The sequence below is a fragment of the Fringilla coelebs genome (assembly GCF_963513975.1).
Source record: "Fringilla coelebs genome assembly, chromosome: 1".
NCBI classification, from domain to species: domain Eukaryota; kingdom Metazoa; phylum Chordata; class Aves; order Passeriformes; family Fringillidae; genus Fringilla; species Fringilla coelebs.
Window position 1 is genome coordinate 152,171,528 of NC_140028.1, and position 17,857 is coordinate 152,189,384.

The following is a 17,857-nucleotide window of genomic DNA, read 5'->3' on the forward strand; positions in this document are numbered from 1 at the left end:
TCCAGCCTGGAGAGGAGAAGGCTCCAGGGAGAGCTCAGAGCCCCTGGCAGGGCCTGGAGGGGCTCCAGGAGAGCTGGAGAGGGACTGGGGACAAGGGATGGAGGGACAGGACGCAGGGAATGGATTTGAGCTGAAGGAAGTAGATTTAGATGGGATATTGGGAAGGAATTCCTGGCTGAGGGCAGGGGAGGCCCTGGCACAGGGTACCCAGGGAAGCTGTGGCTGCCCCTGGATCCCTGGAAATGTCCAAGGCCAGGTTGGAGCAGCCTGGGACAGTGAGGTGTCCCTGCCCACGGCAGGGAGTGGGAATGGGATGATCCTTAAGGTCCCTTCCCACCCAAATCTAACTGGTATTCCATGATCTTGAATTAATTCTGGAGTAGTCACAATTTGGAAACAGTGGCACCTGTCCAAAGTTGGAAAAGGGTTTCAAATATGGAGAGGGTCTGGTGTGCTCCTGGAAAAAAAAAAATCCTTGAGCCATAAATTTACAAAAATTCAGATAACGATAAAAGAGCAGCTGCCAGAAGCTTCCTACCTCCCATGAGCCAGCCTGGGGCTCTGTAATGCTGGAAGTCTGGAAGGAATTCCATGCTAAGGTGACAGCAAAGCTGTCCCTGGTGTCCCTTGGGAGGATGTGACCTCCTTGTCCCACAGAGAATGACGTTCCCACCCACACGCACCTGTAATTCCCAAAGAATTTACCAAAACCCTCTGGTTTTCCAGTGGCTTTTGGAAGAGTCCCCTTGGACATGGGGCATGGCATCAGGGACGGATCAGCTGCAGGGAGGATTATCCCAGACAGCTGGAGATAAGGATCTAACCACAGCTTCCTGGAGGATGATCCAGGGGCCCACTGGGACAATGTTCTTAATTTTAAATTTAACCACAGAGTGGGGCTTTTTGCAGTTGCGGTTGTTTTTGTTTAGGTTTTGTTTTGTTTTTTTAGTTTGGTTTTTTTTTTGGTTGGTTGGTTGGTTTTTGTTTTGGTTTGTTTTTGTTTTGGGGGTGTTATTTTGTTGCTTGTTGTTGTTGTTGCTTTTTTTCTCCTTAAGAGTGAAGCAACTCATGAATGAAGTGGTTTAGGAAAATAAGGAAATGAGGGAAAGGAGGAAATGAGTTCTTTGAGCTGCTGAGTGTTTTCTCTCATGTGGACAAGGAGCAGAAGGTTGCTCTACTGGGGGCTGCTCCAGCCACTCCAGCAAAGACCTGGATGATGTTACCTTCCAGAAGCAGTTTGGTGGGATTTTCCCAGTTCACAGTGGAAAGAACTCTTTCAGCCCTGGAGTTTTCCAGGAAGGTGCTGGAGCAGGGGTTGGGGTCATGGAGCACTTTGATCAATGCACAAACTTTTGACCTCTCTGAAATCATCTCCCCCATCCCGCTGCCCTCAGCCACACCCTGGGGTGGGAATTGTCCAGCTGATTTCCAAGATATCCCCTAGGGAAAGGACACCCTTCCTTTTTAACCTCCCACTGGCAGGACTTGTCAGGGTGACTTGCTAAAGGAAGGGCACAAAGAAAAACGAGTTTCTGATTTTTATTTATTTTTCACCACAAGGAAAAAATTGAGACTTTCCACCTCCAGGGTGATTTAAAAGGCTGAAAGCAAAATCTCCTGTGGTGGGTTTGATGTGCCTGACTGTCTGTGCCTTCTGAGTGGTCATAGGGTGAGGAGTCTTTGCTTCTTTTTGCCAGGGTCAGGATTAAATGTGTGAGATGGAATTTCTTGTTGGGACTCAGATGTTTATCAGCTCTTATCTCTGTCACACTCTCACAAACCCTGAGCTCTGCAGCACTTCACTCTCACAAACTAAAAATGCAGCCCCATCTCTCTCTGCAAGGCCCTTGAAGGATCAACTGTCCAATTAAGAAATGACACCTCAATTATTTTCACTTTTAACCCAATAACCAACCACCCATGGCTGCAATGGGGACTTTTTTATCCAATTACACAAAACCACCCAAACCCATGGAGAGGGAGGTGTAGAAAAAGAAGGTGAAGAAGGTGGAGAAGAAGAAGAAAGAAGAAAAAAGAAGAAGGAGAAGGAGAAGAAGGAGAAGGAGAAGGAGAAGGAGAAGGAGAAGGAGAAGGAGAAGGAGAAGGAGAAGGAGAAGGAGAAGGAGAAGGAGAAGGAGAAGGAGAAGGAGAAGGAGAAGGAGAAGGAGAAGGAGAAGGAGAAGGAGAAGGAGAAGGAGAAGGAGAAGGAGGAGCAGCCTCCGCCCCAAAGCCTCCCTCTTGCTTTATATCCATTCCCATATTCTAAACCCTTAAACTCTGAGTTTCCCACCCTATGATATCACACACTTCTATCCAAACTCCACACCCACAATCCCAGTTCTGCCATTCCATTCTGGAAGCTTCTCCACGGCCTCAGGTCAGTGCAGTGTTCTCTGGGGGGTCAGTGCCTGGCAGCACAGAAATCTGAAATTCTCAGCAGCCAGGGCTCCTACAACAGGGGGGTTACAGCACAGGGCTGTGCTCCCCAGCAGAGACATTTACAGGAGATTTCACCTCGTTTTTATTCTCAACCTCTTGGAAAATTACTGCTCCTCATGATCTCTCCCTTAAGGAGCTGTTTTAATAACCCATCCCAAAACCCTCATCATTCTGTCACCAAAGTTGAGGCATCTTTTGCCAAGAATTTTCTGTCATAGCTACAAAGGTGAATAATATTTATTATTAAGACAAATTAAACCATCATCAGTGTTCAGATTAAATGACCAGGCTGATCTTACTTGAAGTGGTGCTTACCTAGGGCAAAGAACATGGAAAAAATTGATCTCTCTCCCAGCTTTGAAATCATATCTTGATCAACAAATGCTTTTTAATGACATTTACTGATCAATTTTTATTCTTATTCTAATTATTAACTTTATATTTGCAAGCTGTTTCTTCCTTGCCTCAGCGATTCTGTGCCTTGTCACGGAGCTCCCTGATTTTATCACAAATGCTGAATTATTGTGACAAATAAAGTGCATCCTCTGCAGGTCTCTCGGGCCTTGGGGTATGAAAACCACTCTGGAAATAAAAGAGGGGGAAAAAAATGTTCTTTTTCCCTCAGTGTGCTGGTGCCTTTAGTCACAGAGAGCACACAAGGCCTCTTGTCACATTAAATGTGGCACTGCAGCCCTGGGATTAATAAACCTTCCTTTGATATCTCTTTTTCATGGAGTAGATTTTCAACAACATACATTTATTTATTTATTTATATAATAATAATAATAATAATAATAATAATAATAATAATAATAATAATAATAATAATAAATATTATTATTGTTATTATTATTATTATCCTCCTTCTATTTGCAAGAGGTCTTTTCCTCAGCCCTGCCCTCTCAGCGATCCTGTGCCTTGTCGTGAGATTCCCTGATTTTATCACAGAGGTGGCTGAATTCTGGTGACAAATGAAGCACCATCTGTGCATCCTCTGCAGGTCTCTCGGGCCTTGGGGTATGAAAACCACTCTGGAAATAAAAGAGGGGGGAAAAAATTGCATTTTTCCCTCAGTGTGCTGGTGCCTTTACTCACGGAGAGCACACAAGTCCTCTTAAGTGTGGCCCTGCAGCCCTGGGATTAATAAACCTTCCTTTGATATCTCTTTTCCATGGAGTAAATCTGTCCAGAGATGTCAGAACGGGGGAATTTGGCCTCATGGAGCCGTTGTCTTGAGCGAGAGATGGTTTTCTATTATTATTTCCCTCCCTGGGGAGCAGCATCTTTGCGTCACCACCAACAGCTGCATTTACCCAAGGTTTTGCCAGGAGATCGTGGCTGACTCCGAGCAGATGCAACCAGAGGGAATTTTAAGAAACTGGGCTTTTAGAAAAAAAAAAAAGAAAAAAAAAGAAAGCAAACCAACTGTCTGTGGCTATAAATATATGGATTTTCTGGCTATCTCTGGAAATAGGCCTGGACCTATAGATAGCTGGAGATATCCACCCCTAAATAAACACCACGTGCCTGCACACATCTCCAGCCAGGGATGTTTGTTTAGGTGGGGAGTTTTCCCATTTTAGCCACACTGGGATAATTTTAAGATTGGCCAAAGCAGCAAACAGAGGGCCCCAGAGCAAGCTGGTGTCCTGCCCCGAATAAATGGGGATTATTTCACCCAGAGCAGCTCGGAAACCGCTCTCTGCAAAGAGCAAAGTGTGCTAAAGCCATCAGAGCCTGCAGAATTAACAGCTCGTAACTGCCCCGGGAGCAACAGCTCCTGGGCTGCTTCCTCAGGGAAAATCACCAGGATGGGAACTGGCAGCCCTGGAGGCCGAGTCCTCCTTTGGCCAGGTGGGATGAAGCAGGCCAGAGAAGTGTTTCCCCAAATTCTTTCTGGATAATGTTATAGAGGGAGGGAGCAATCAGCTGGAAGCGCCCAGGGCCAGGTTGGATGGGTTGGATGGGGCTTGGGAGCAGCCTGGGATAGTGGGAGATGTCCCTGCCATGGCAGGGGTGGCACTGGGGGGTCTTGTCCCTCTTGGCAGGGACACCTCCCACCATCCCAGGCTGCTCTAAGCCCTGTCCAACCTGGCCTTGGGCACTTCCAGGGATTCAGGGGCAGCCACAGCTTCTCTGGGAATTCCATTCCCATGCCTCCCAGGGAGGAATTCATTCCCAGTATCCCATCTAAATCGACTCTCTTTCAATTTGAACCCAATCCCCTCATCCTGTCCCTCCATCCCTTGTCCCCAGTCCCTCTCCAGCTCTCCTGGAGCCCTCCAGGCCCTGCCAGGGTCTTTGAGCTCTCCCTGGATCCTCATCTTCCCCAGGTGAACATTCCCAGCTCTCCAGCCTGGCTCCAGAGCAGTGGGGCTCCAGCCCAGGAGCAGCTCTGTGACCTCCTCTGGATTTCCTTCAGCAGCTCATCATCATTGTGGATTTGTTCTGTTCCCACACTCTTCCCTAATCACCCCTTCCTGGCCATGAAGGAGATGGGGAGCAGATTTAAAAGGACCTTTGGCCTGGCCCTTCTCCTTTGTTCCCTGAATTCCCTTAAAACCAGCAGGGAGGGTGACCTGTATTCCTGGAGCTCCTCAAAATGCAGCACAAATGACAGGGATGAACCTCAGGCAGCTTTTTTTGCCCATTTCTCCCCGAATTCCATACAACCACAGGCTGTGGCTCCTTTACCTTCCCCACATCCAGCCAACAGCAGCAGGATCATCTCTCAGGTCACTTTTTCCGACAGCAGCAGCAGCAATGGCACGTTTGGGTCAAAACCCAGGAATTTCCCCCACTCCCCTCTCCCCCAAAAGGGCAGGGATGCCAAACACAGCTGGTTTTAAAGCAGGTCCAACCCATCCCCTTTGCAAGGGTGAGCTGAAGGGTGAATGGGACCTCCACCTCCCAAAATCCCGGGACAGGGGAGTCAGAGCCAACAACTTGGGAGGTTGGCTCAGCTTGGGAACCACCACCAGCAGGATGGGCCATCCTCAGATCCAGCCCCAATCCTGTCTTCATCTGCTCCCGCTTGTCTGTAGCGTGAGGGTTTTACGGCTTCCCGGGAATTCGGGGGGGCCTGGAGAATCCATCCCCTCCCAAACACAATGGGAAGGGCCCAGCGTGTTGCAGGGCTGCTTTATCTAAACCCCATTGTTCCAAGCAGCAGTCCTGGAGCTCTCTGGGGTGCTGGGAAAAGCAAAGGACTTTGTGGAGCCTCAAAGTGACGGCACAGGAACGGGTTTGGATTGTTTTATCCCTGATTTCCACAAAGGGATGTCAGCAAAGTGTCAGGCGTTTGCAGCAGGACACGGGCAGAGGTTTTAAAGTCTGGGGAGGAATAAAAAAACTTATCTGGGAGTTGTTTTGCTCCTAATTTCAATTAACCCCGAGGTGCCGTCCCCATTCCGTGCCTATGGATTTGGTCTGGTGCGTTCCTGGAAATAGAATCCGAGACTCCCGGAATGGTTTGGGCTGGAAAGGAACTTAAAGATGATTTTTATGACATGCGTGTCTAAATTGGGGTGTCTGAGAGTAAATTGGAGTGTCTGAGGCTAAATTGGGGCTCTTTTGTGAGAACTGATCCCAGACTGGGAGGATTTAAGAGCCTGGAATCTCTGTGGATGAGGGGAACAGTCCTGCAGGAACAGGGTCAGCAACACTCAAAGCTTTCCCTGAGGCTTTGGAAATCAGTGCCTGTTCCGTGCCTTCTGTGACTATCCCATTTTGTGAATATCCCATTTTGTGACTACCCCATTTAGCTTTTTATTTAGTCCCATTTTACTGTAAAAAAAAAAAAAAAAATACAAGGAAAGCAAGGACAGAGATTTTCTGGCTTTGTTTATCGCTCAAAGCAGCAAACCCCGATTCCAAACGTGTCCTTAACAACATCTGAATCAGCAGCTTGGAGAAACTTTGCAGAAATTCCATCTGGAAAATCCTTATTTATGCTTCCCTGTGCTGCTGATCCCACTCTTCACAGCCTTCCCATTCCTCAAAAAATACTGGATCCCCCCCAGCTTCACAGCCCAAGTGCTGCTGGTGTCTTGCTAAAGGGGAATAAAAAGGATGAAAGGAAAAATTTGGATACAGCTCCACGAAACTCAGGATCGGATTTGCCACCAGAAAATTCCTGCTCTGTCTGGTTTTCCTTTTGCACACGTGCCAAGAGTTGAAAGAGTGGAGGGTTCCTGCAGGGATCTAATTCATGGAATCCTGGAATCCTGAACTGCTTGGGGTTGGAAGAGACCTTGAAGCCCAGCCAGTTCCAGCTCTGTGTCGTGGGCAGTGACACCTCCACCAGCCCCGGTTGCTCAAAGCCCTGAATATTCTGATTAAATTGTAATTAAATTGAATCACACTGGTTCAGTTACCTGGTTTATAGACCAGGATCTCGTGGCAAGGCCAGGTTTGTTCTCTTCCAACAAGGGATGACCAGGGATGGTCAGTGTCTCCTCAGGGAGACTTCCAGGAGGCTTCCAGGGAACTTCCTGGAGTGATGGATCTCCAGGTTGTGTCCACGGCTTGGCCATCGTGGCCTTTGTGTTTTTCTGGGAATTATTTGACTTCCCATCCATCTCAGCTCCTCAGACCATGGGGATCATTGTTGCATTTGGCAGATCATTCAGTATCTTCCTACCTGGAGGATCATCCCTGGTTGTTTGTTGTGGTTTTCATGGATCTGGGAGCTCCTTTGGGATGCATGGAACTCCTTGGGAGATTTTGTCCCTTCATGGGTAAATCCAGGGAGGAAAAGCTCCTGGGAACTACCAGTCCTGAGCTCCAAGTGAGGAGAAGTGGAAGTGGAGAACCTCAGTTTTTTGCTCCAAAGGGTTTCCCCAAGGATCTGAGTACCCTTCCAAGAAATCACATTTCCCAAGGGCGTTCCAGAGTGACTCCAGGTGGGATTTGGGGCACCTCCTCCTCCAAGGAGGGCTCCAGGAGAGGCTTTCTGTGTCTTGGCTCTTGGTGCTCAACCTCCTTTCAAAGAGAGGCCCTGTGGTCAGTCAGAGCACTCAACTTTCCAAAACCTCCTGCCAATCCAGAGGCTCTTCCCAAGGACATTCCCACCCATAGGAACGTGGATCTTCCCAGTGAAATTTCTGAATGGGGCTCAGGGATGTTTTGTTAAGGCCTCACAACTTTTGTTTTACTGACAATTCCACCTAGGAGTGAGATGATTATTATTACTATTATTATTAATTATTATTATTTCATTTTTTTACTATGGAGGCAAGCATTTTCCAGCTCCGAGAGGATTCCAGCTTGGCAGCAGGAAAATCACACCAGGATATTTTTCCCTGAAAGCTTTGAAATCTCTTCTTCTTGGCTTTTCAGGGCCTGCTGCCTGCACAGACAGATCTATAAAAATCTATAAAAATATCCCATAAATACGCACAGACACACTCAGTAAATTAATATTGGCAAGGGCTTCGCTCCTCCAGTGCAAACCGCAGAGAAACATTCCCAAATCTGCGGATTCTGATGTAATAGGGCTGAGGTTTGGCATTCCAGGACAGCGTTCCAAGCCTCAAGTCCCAATCAGAGCTGTCATTCAGAGCCCAGCATTCCTGACGTTACTGCAGCCCCGTGGGCAGGGCGAGGGAAAGGAGGGAATGAGGAGAAAGGTGCTGAATTGGTTGGGTTTTTTTGGGATTTTTTGCTAAAATCAGTCTGGGAAAGGCAGGACAGGCTGGGATGGGGGCAGGCATTTTAACCCTTCCATGGAATCCCTGAGTTCAGCTGCAGGATCAAGGAAAATATCCCAATATTTAATGGAAACCTCAGGGTTTCAAGGCCAGCTTTGGAAAATAACAACCTAAAACTTCCTAAACGATTAATTATTAAGAACTCTTCTGTGACAGAGCCTTTTCCAATGGGATTTTGGCAAGCTCAGGTTGTGTCTGGAATGGATAACCACAGGCAGAGGCTGCTTGGGAATTAAAAAAGGGAAAAAATAAATGCAGGTGATTTTTTTTTTCCTCATATGCCATAGCCAAAGTATTTCCTTCCCCTGCTTTCTGGTGTGGGTTACGCTCCCCCAGGCTGGACATCAGTCATCCAGCAATGGCTAAATTGTGCAATTCCAGCAAAATTCCCAGTTCAGCAGGCATTTCATCCAGGTGAAAATTCCCGAGTGATCCCTGGACGGGGCCAGGAGTTTGTAAAGCGCTTTGGGTTCCTTTGGGATGAAAATGTCACGAAACTCCCAGGTATGGGATGAACCCCACTCCATCATAAATCCCTTGCCAAATCCCCAGCTCAGCAGGCATTTTGTCCAGGTGAAAATTCCCAAGTGATCCCTGAATTGCGCCAGGAGTTTGTCGCTGTGTTGGGACCACTTTGGGTTCCTTTGGGATGAAAACGCAGCGGAACTCCCAGGGATGGGATTAACTCCGCTCCATCACGTATCCCTTGGGAAAATCCCACCTCCCCACCTCAGGGAGCACAAACCCCACTTCCCAAGCTGCCAAAAAAGACGGGATTCCCGAAGGATCTGGGCTCTGCGTGCTGCCAGGGTTGTGTGGTGCAGGAGGGCCGCGTTCCCCGTGTGACGCTGTTTTCTCCATCGTTTCTGCTGCAGGAGGTCTTTGATCGCCTCTATTTGATTTATACTGTTGGATACTCCATCTCCCTGGGATCCCTCACAGTTGCTGTCCTTATCCTGGGATACTTCAGGTAGGCGGCTCTGTTTTTACCTAAGCGACACCGGAGAAGCCGCGGGTTTTTCCGGAAGGATAAAATTGGGGTGGCGCAGTTCAGGAGGCCACCGGTGGTGGTGGCATCTCTGATTTGGGCTGTTTTAGGGTATCCCAGGGCAATCTTCCTGGGGGATGATGGGTGGGATTTTGCAACTCCTTCCACTTCCCTCAGGTGGAGTTTTCCAGGCCCTCTTTGTAGCAAATGGGAAGAGGGGTGTCTCCAGGAATTCCTTGGAAGACTCTCCAGGATTTTCTGTCCCTGTCGTCCCTGCAGGTGACTGGCTTAGCTTTGGATGGCTGATTTGCAGAGAAATAAGATTCCCTGAGGGAAATCCCATTCTAAGTCCAAATGTTCCTGAAGGATAAACCAGTTGAAAGGGATGGAAAACTCCCAGGGTGATTCCTCCAACCTCCCCACACTGCTGTTCTTCCCAGGGATCCAAAACTGACCCTCCTGACTCCATTGTGTCCCCTCCCTTCCCACTGTCCCTAAATACCACTTTGAACCCTCATTATCCATTCCTCAGTGCAGTGTTGCAGCTTCCATCCCTGGAAGTGTCCAAGGCCAGGTTGGACAGGGCTTGGAGCAGCCTGGGATAGTGGGAGGTGCCGGCGTTGGAATGGGATGATATTTATGGTCCCTTCCAGTCCAAACCATTCTGGGATTCTTGCTGGCACAGACAGCGTGGGATGGGAGGGATGAAAGGTGTCACCCACTTCCAGGGATTTGTCCTTTGGGAATGTTCTCTATCTGGTGACCCCATAGAGCAGGGTGACCCCAAACCCTGAGCCCCACATTTGCTTCCCTTCGAGGTCTGCTCGTGTCTTCTCCTAAAAAGGCAGCAGGACCTGGACAAGAGCTGGTGGGGGCCAAAACAGCCACGTGGTGTCTGCAGAGGGATTTGGGAAGCTTGAGCCAAGCCCTGGACGCGGAACACTGGCTTTGGGCTCTGAAAGTGCTCAGCGCTCTCAGCAGACAGCAAAAGGTGTCAGGGGGGTTTGCTTGGACAGCAAATCCCAAATCCACGACAGACCAAACCCAAAGGGCACTGCAGACCCCGTCCCTCCACCACACTCTTGTTCTCCCAACCTTTTCCCTCCATTTCATTTCCCACTGGACACTGGCAAGGTTGTTAAAATATTCCGTGTCCACGTCTGCGAGAGAATTCCTGGTTTTTCTTTATCCTTATCTTAATCCCACTTCATTTCCAGCCCAGACCACCACCTGGGCAACTGTGCAGGAGCATCTTTATCCCAAGGATCAGAGCAGCAGCAGGGATCAAGCCAGATTTTATCCTCGATAATCCAGAGATTCATTGACTCCCTTTCAAATGCAGGGAACAAAGCCAATCCTCATTTAATAAACCTCATCAGTTCCACTTGGAGTGATTTGGATTATAAAAGCTCAGAGAACAACTGGTGTTGTTATCATAACATCCTGCAAAAGGGATAAAAACACAGCCTTTAATTAGTGCTGATTATTGGGATTTAAGAGGAATATAAATCCATTCATAAATCCAGGCACCAGAGCTCCAGAGGACAGAGGGGACCCCAAGAGGTCAGTTCCTTCTTCCCTAAATCCTGATTCCTGATTCCGAAACACACCTCTTCTTCCTGGCTCTGACCCATTCACCTCTCACCATCCCCAAAAAAGCTTTTCCTCCAAAAAGGACCTTAAAGCGCTTTACAACTGGGATTTGTGGGGTCACTGCTGCCATTGCTGGGGTGGAGCCCACAAACTGCTCCAAAGGATGACATTCACAGGAAAACAGGGACAACAGCCCAGCGCACCCGAGTTACTGCTGGAGTTGCTCCTAAATTGAGCTGGACAAAAAAATCAATGGTTTACAGGAAGCTCTGCGAGGTTTCCAGTGGCCCCAAGTTCTGGAGCCTCTGGAATCCAAGGGCAGGAGTGGATAGGAGAGAGGGAATGGCTTCCCACTGCCAGAGGGCAGGGTTAGAGCAGATTTTAGGAAGGAATTCCTGGCTGGGAGGGTGGGCAGGCTCTGGCACAGGGTGCCCAGAGCAGCTGTGGCTGCCCCTGGATCCCTGGAAGTGCCCAAAGCCAGGTTGGACGGGGCTTGGAGCAGCCTGGGACAGTGGGAGGTGTCCCTGCCTATGGCAGGGGGTGGGACTGGATGGGCTTGAAGTCCCATCCATCCCAAACCATTCCATGATTCCCTGAAGCCCCTGGAGAAGGCACTAATCCGTTTCCCAACCCCACGGGAGAGCAGGGAGCCGCGACCATCGCTCCGCTCCCCACAGGGACACGGTGCCAGTGGGAGGAGCTGGGGCTCTGCAGAGCCAGAAGTGGCCCTGGCTCCATCCTGCAGCTGGACTGAACTTCCCAATCCTTCCTCTCCTCTTCCAGACGTTTGCACTGCACTAGGAACTACATCCACATGCACCTGTTTGTGTCCTTCATGCTGAGGGCCGTCAGCATCTTCGTGAAGGACGCGGTCCTGTACTCCGGGTCAGCCCTGGAGGAGATGGAGCGGATCTCCGAGGAGGACTTGAAATCCATCACGGAAGCACCTCCAGCGGATAAATCGCAGTTTGTGAGTGTTCCCAGAGCACTGCTTTGCCAGGATTCGTGTCTTTGTCCTCTCAGTTCAACACTTGTCCTCTTTTGGGGAGTTTTCCACCTTGCTCATCTTTCACAGCTTCTTCCCGGCCTTTCCCATTCTCAGTCCGTTGGTTCAGAGGGATTCCCAATTCCTGAGCTGAGGAAAAGCTGCTCCTGTGGTGGTCAAGGCTGATGGTTTGATTGCCATCTACATTCCCCTGATACCCCCTGGAATTTATGGCTGTAGAAGCATTCCTGACCATCCCAGCACAAGGCACATCCAGCTTGGCTCACAACACTTCCACAGATGTGGAATGCTGGACTTTTGTCCCTCCCATATGGAAAAAAAGACATTTTGGAAGGGAAAATGTGGGGAGGATGTGGTGTCAAAGGGTGGGGCTCATCTACAAAGAGGAGGTGGTGTCTATGAAAGGGGCCTCAGACAGAATTTTTGTCTTGGAAAAGAATTCCAAGATCATCCAACCTTGGAATTGCTGGTGGGTCCCCAATCCCAGCCTTGTCCCCAGCCCAGAGCACTGAGTGCCACATCCAGGAATTCCTTGGACACTTCCAGTGATGGCGACTCCAAACCTCCCTGGCTGCCCCTTCCAAGGCCTGAGCAGCTTTTCCATGGGGAAATTCCTCCCAGTGTCCAACCTGAACCTCAGGCTCCATTTATGGTGGGTTCAGTCAATGCAGTCGACCCAGGCAGACGAGTCAACGTCCCAAAATAAAAAGGGAAGTGAGGTCAGTTGAACTCTTCTCCAAAATTCCACGGGGATTTCAATCTATAGAAATCTCTGATGGCAATATCTGCATTGTCCATGTGCTTGGGGGGATGAAGCCCATCCTCACATTTCCCACATCCTGAAGCTCTCGGCTCTCCTCCTCATTGGTACCATCGTGGATTTCCCATGGAATCCTGGATATGGCACCTTCTCACTTCCCACAGCTCCTGGCAGGAGGGGACAGCCGGGGGGGTTGGGCTGTGCTCCCAGGGAACAGGGACAGGAGGAGAGGGAACGGCCTCAGGCTGGGCCAGGGCAGGCTCGGGGTGGGCACAGCAGGAATTTCCCCATGGAAAGGGGGCTCAGGCCTTGGAACTGCCCAGGGAGGTTTGGAGTGCCCACCCCTGGAGGTGTCCCAGGAATTCCTGGATGTGGCACTCGGTGCTCTGGTGGGGATCATGCACAGCTTGGACTCAATGGTCATGGAGGTCCTTTCCAACCTCAGGGATTCTGGGATCCACTCCCTGCCTGTGGATTTGCTTGGCTTCTCAAGTCTTTCCCAGCCTGTGCTACAACCAGGGACCAGCAACACCCTGTGAAAAATCAGAGGGTTTGGGAATGTCCCACTGTGCACCCGAGTGTCCCAACTGGAACTCTGTCATTGTGTTCCTTTCCCATCCCGGACATCCGTGTCATTAATTCACTCAACACGCTCCAAAACTCTCTTTTTTTTTGGAAAGAACACAAAATGTTTCACTGCATTGTTTGGTGTTTCTCCTCTTGCTGGGCTCGTTATAAGGAATAATTAGGATAATCTATGGCATTCTTTGGATATTAGAATTTAATGGCATTTCTCACTACTTGGAATTGCAAGGCAAGCAAGCGACGAAGGCGACAATTAATGGATTTCTTTGTTTCCAAACGAAGTGGGAACTTTTCAATTAGTGCCTCACATTCCCTGCATGAGGCAATAATATAAAAAATAAATATAGAAAATATTATCAAACCTAGATGGAAATTTTTTATAAATATAAAAATATTAATTAATTTAGGGGGATTTTTAATTCATCTATTTTAATTCCCTCTGTCTATAAAAGAAAATTAATGTCATGTATGCATGTCTTATCAGTACGCAAATATATGTACAGACGTGTATATTGATGGACAAAAAATTAGCAAAAGAGCTGTGCCAGGATAAAAAAAAAATCTCTTTTATTCTCTTTTTTATTTACAAGGTACTATTATTGGCATTTTCTGTCAGTCCTTTTCATTCCTCTTAAAGGAAGGGACAGCACAAGAGATGTGGCAGCCACAGAATTCCTGGGAAATCCAACTTCCCAGACTCCAAGGATATCCACATTGACAAGAGCTGGCTTTGTACTGACTAATCCCAAAGTGGCACCAATATTTTGCAGCCTTTCTCCACTGGAGCTGAGAAGTTGGGAAGCAGGGTGGCTTTGTCCAAAGGGAATGTTGGGCCACAGGCAGGGTTTTGCTTCCAAAAAATTAAAGGATTTCAGCTCAGCACGGAGCGAGAGCTCAGCCTTAACTCCACAATGTCCTGGAAGTCTCTCCCAGATGTCCTGCCTTGCAGCTCAGGTGGGACACCTTGGAATTTCCAGGGAAAATCCTAAAGGTCCAGTTTGCCCTGGGAGCGCCTGGCTCCGAAGGCAGCAGGAGCCTTCCCAACAGTTGCCAGGTGTTGAGGACAGACAAACAGCCCTGGAGGATCCTGGCACGGGCATCCATGACAGGATGGGGTGACTCCATCCCTCCATCCCTCCTCGGTCTCTCCATGACCTGAGGAAGGAGTTGTAATTCCAGGTGCTGTGACTTCAGCAGGACACCCAGACCGGGACAGCTTGGCCAAGGCCCTTTGGCCTCCAACATGGACAAGGAACACGGGGAAAAGATGAAGGAGAGGGGAAAGACGAAACACAGGGAAAGATGAACCCCAACTGCTCTAGGAAGTGCCCCTCATCACTGGTTGGGAGAGAGCAGGATCAGGCCATCATCTCTTTTTCTCTACTTCCCAACTCACCTGCTGTAGGAAAAACCATCCTTGGCTCAGGAGTTTTTTCCCAGCAGTTCATCTTTCCTGCTCCTCCACAGATTTCCGCCTCATAAAAAACCCTGAAACAGAATTTTCTGATTTAATTCCTTTCTCCACTCTGTTCCCCACCCCACCTCAAGGTGTTGGTGCAGCACAAGAATTTCACCCTGTTTTCCTTCTCTGTCCTTCTGTGGTCGCTGCAGGTGGGCTGCAAAGTAGCTGTCACCTTCTTCCTCTACTTCCTGGCTACCAATTACTACTGGATCCTGGTGGAAGGGCTCTATCTCCACAGCCTCATCTTCATGGCATTTTTCTCAGAGAAGAAATATCTCTGGGGATTCACATTATTTGGCTGGGGTAAGTCATGGCTGCTCCTGGAAAAGCCTCTTGGAGGTGGCTCCTGGAGGAAACTGTACAGAAATATGGGAGAGGGGATGGAGGCAAGGATGAGCAGCTCTTGCAAGGACAGGCTTTCCATCCTGGGATGTGATAATTTTTTTGTGGGGAGTTTTGAATAAGTTAGAGATGGGAGTTTTGAGTTTTGAAATATTGGACTTTTTTTTTTTAATCATAAGACCTTTAATTAAAACACTTTTTAGGAGTTATTGATTAATAAAACACTATTAATAAAGATATTTATATTTTTAACCTAATCTTTAAATATTTTTACTCATATTAAAGTAAAAACTTTCTTAGGTAATTATATTATAGTACACAAACATAATACTATATTCAAATCTTTTTGTTTACTTCTATAACTACTTTTATTTTTTCTATGTCGTAAACTCTAAAACTCTAAACTTTATTTTACTTAGTTTAACGTGTCTTTACTTTAAACTATAAATCTACATTTTTATTTTTAATACCTAAATTTAAAAGCTTTTCTAAAGTCTTAAATAAAATCCCATGTTTAACTCTAAACTTTAACTTACAAATTCAAAATTCTAAGAATTCCTTATATTTCGAATTCCAGCACTGGGAAGCCTTTATCATTCTGGAATTGCGGTGTAATCATTCTGGAATTGTGGTGTTATCATTCTGGAATTCTGGTGTTTTCACTGAGGCCCTTCCAGGCCCTCCAGAAGGATCAGCCCAGGCTTGAAGAGGCAGCACAAAGAGCCAGGGAATCCCAGGATGGGTTGGGGTTGGGAGGGACCTCAAATCCCACCCAGTGCCCCCCCTGCCATGGCAGGGACACCTCCCACTGTCCCAGGGTGTCCCAGTGTCCAGCCTGGCCTTGGACACTCCAGGGATCCAGGGGCAGCCACAAATCTCTGGTGGTGCCTCACCACCCCCACATTTTGCCACCTTCCAGGGCAGGAAATGTGAGGGCTGAATTTGGGATGGGACAGCCAATTTCAGGGATTTATCCCCACCTCTTCCCAGGATCTCCTGCTGAGAAAGCAGTGCTGAGCTGGAGGGGCAGAAATCTGTGTGAGGTTTTGAGCATCTGCTCCCAATGAGAGCCCCAAGCTCTGATTTCCTCCCTCAAACCTCAGCTGGTTCAAATCCTTGAGGTCTCCCCAGCCTTGGAACACCACTGGAAACCTGCAATTTGTGGGGAAGAGTTTCTTATTTCCCTTTTCTTTCAACTTGGGCATCTTTTCCCTGAGTAACGAGAAAGGGGCGGGATGTGGGTGCAGGGAAGGGGCTCATTAGGAGAAGACGTTTTGGGCACGCACATTTCGGAGGAGAATGGGATTTCTGTTCCCTCCTGGCTTTAATTTTGGCTCCCCAGGAGTTACGAGGTGCTGGGACAATAAAACAACTGCCCAGAGTTGTCTCGGAGCCTGGAGGTTGGGAGGAGAACAGGGAATGTTCCGATGATCCTCGAGGATGTGAGGAAGGATAATGGGGTGTGGGTTTAAGCAGGAATTGGCAGGAAAACCTGTCCAGGGGGGCTGTGGTTACCTGGCTCAGCCCCACTTCCCAAATTCCGTATCCCAAATCCACCTGGCCACATCCTGACTGCATTTTTAGGACAAGGTACAGGTGTGCATCACCCCCGTTCCAGAACGAGATTTTTGTGGAAAAAAGTTGGTGGCTGTCCCTAATGGAGGAGCTCAGAGCAAGGCAGGGAACCCAGAACTGAGTTCATGAAGGATTGCAGATTTTTGGGATTCAGTACTCCAGGGCAGGGCTCTCTCCCGCCTTTCTCCTTCCTAAATGGGACACGGGGAAGGAGCTGCTTCCAAACCTCCTGTTCAGCTGCTCCATAGGTCAGAAACTGCTGGTGCTGACAGATGGTAACGATGGGAAGTGGAAATATAGAAATATTCCAAAGTGGGAATCCATCCCTCAGGAAAAGCCTGGTCCTGGACAGATGGAAAAATGTGGGGAAAATCAGCAAATTAAGAGATATTTGATGGGGCTTGGAGCAACCTGGGGCAGTGGAAGTTGTCCCTGCCCGTGGCAGGGGGTGGAATGAGATGGGATTTAAGGTCCCTCGTCACCCAGATCTTTCTGGGATTCTATTTTGGGGATTTGGCATTTCTTATCTCAGCTGCTGAGGGCCGGAGAGGGCTTTGGATGGCACCTCTTTGCTAAAGCAAATGAACAAAACCCCAACTAAATTAAATTAGAAAAGAGAAATAAACTCATCTTCCTCCAAACCTTCAGGCTCTGTAAAAATTCCCTCTCAAAAAAATAACATTAAACTGCAAAGAGCAGGCTTAAAGAAGCAATTCCCCAGAGGGAATCCGGGAGGAGAGGGAAGCAGCTGGAAAATAATGCCATGTGTTTAACAAGCAAAACCAAAGGGGAAAAAGTTGGGACAGGCAGGGATTGCTCTCGTTAGCTCTCCCAAGTTCTGCCAGGGAATAATCATTTTATCAGAGCGACCACAGGGCTGGAGTCACACCTGTCACAACAGCCAGCATCCCTGGGCTTCCAGGAGCCTGAGGCTGCCCCGTGGAAATTCCTCTGGAATGAGAACACACGATCCCCTCCGGGGGCAGTTGGGATTGCTTTGTTTGGATTGGGATGATAATGTCCACACAGGCACCCGCTCAGGCGGATTGTTTGGATAATTTTTGGGCACTGGAAAGGGCAAACCAATCCAGGAGCCACCGGAGACAGTGGAAAAAATTCCAGCTCCCTGCAGCGGGCACTGGATCCTGCCCACACCGCAGCAATGAGTGACAGGGAATCAGGGATAAATAGTTACTCCACAGAAAAGACAGATTTGCCCCCAAAACTGGAATATTCTGGCAATAATCAGCATTGAATTTGTCCTGCCTGGAAATCTCCAAGGTGGAAACAGGGAGCGAAAATCGCCCTACAACATCTTATTTCTGGGAAAAGCAGGACAAAGAGCAATTCTTTGATGCCATCTCCGTGGATTTCTGTCCAGCATTTTCAATCCACA

At 48.4% G+C, this 17,857-nt stretch overlaps 1 protein-coding gene across 1 annotated transcript in view; it reads left to right on the forward strand.

Moving 5' to 3' along the window:
- PTH1R (parathyroid hormone 1 receptor) overlaps positions 1-17,857 on the forward strand; it is a 94,590-nt gene that overhangs the window by 59,651 nt on the left and 17,082 nt on the right. Inside the window, exons 5-7 of the mRNA XM_084207968.1 lie at positions 9,026-9,120; positions 11,515-11,701; positions 14,694-14,847. Of these exons, the coding sequence (XP_084064094.1) occupies positions 9,026-9,120; positions 11,515-11,701; positions 14,694-14,847 (436 nt within the window). The remainder of the gene's footprint in view (positions 1-9,025; positions 9,121-11,514; positions 11,702-14,693; positions 14,848-17,857) is intronic.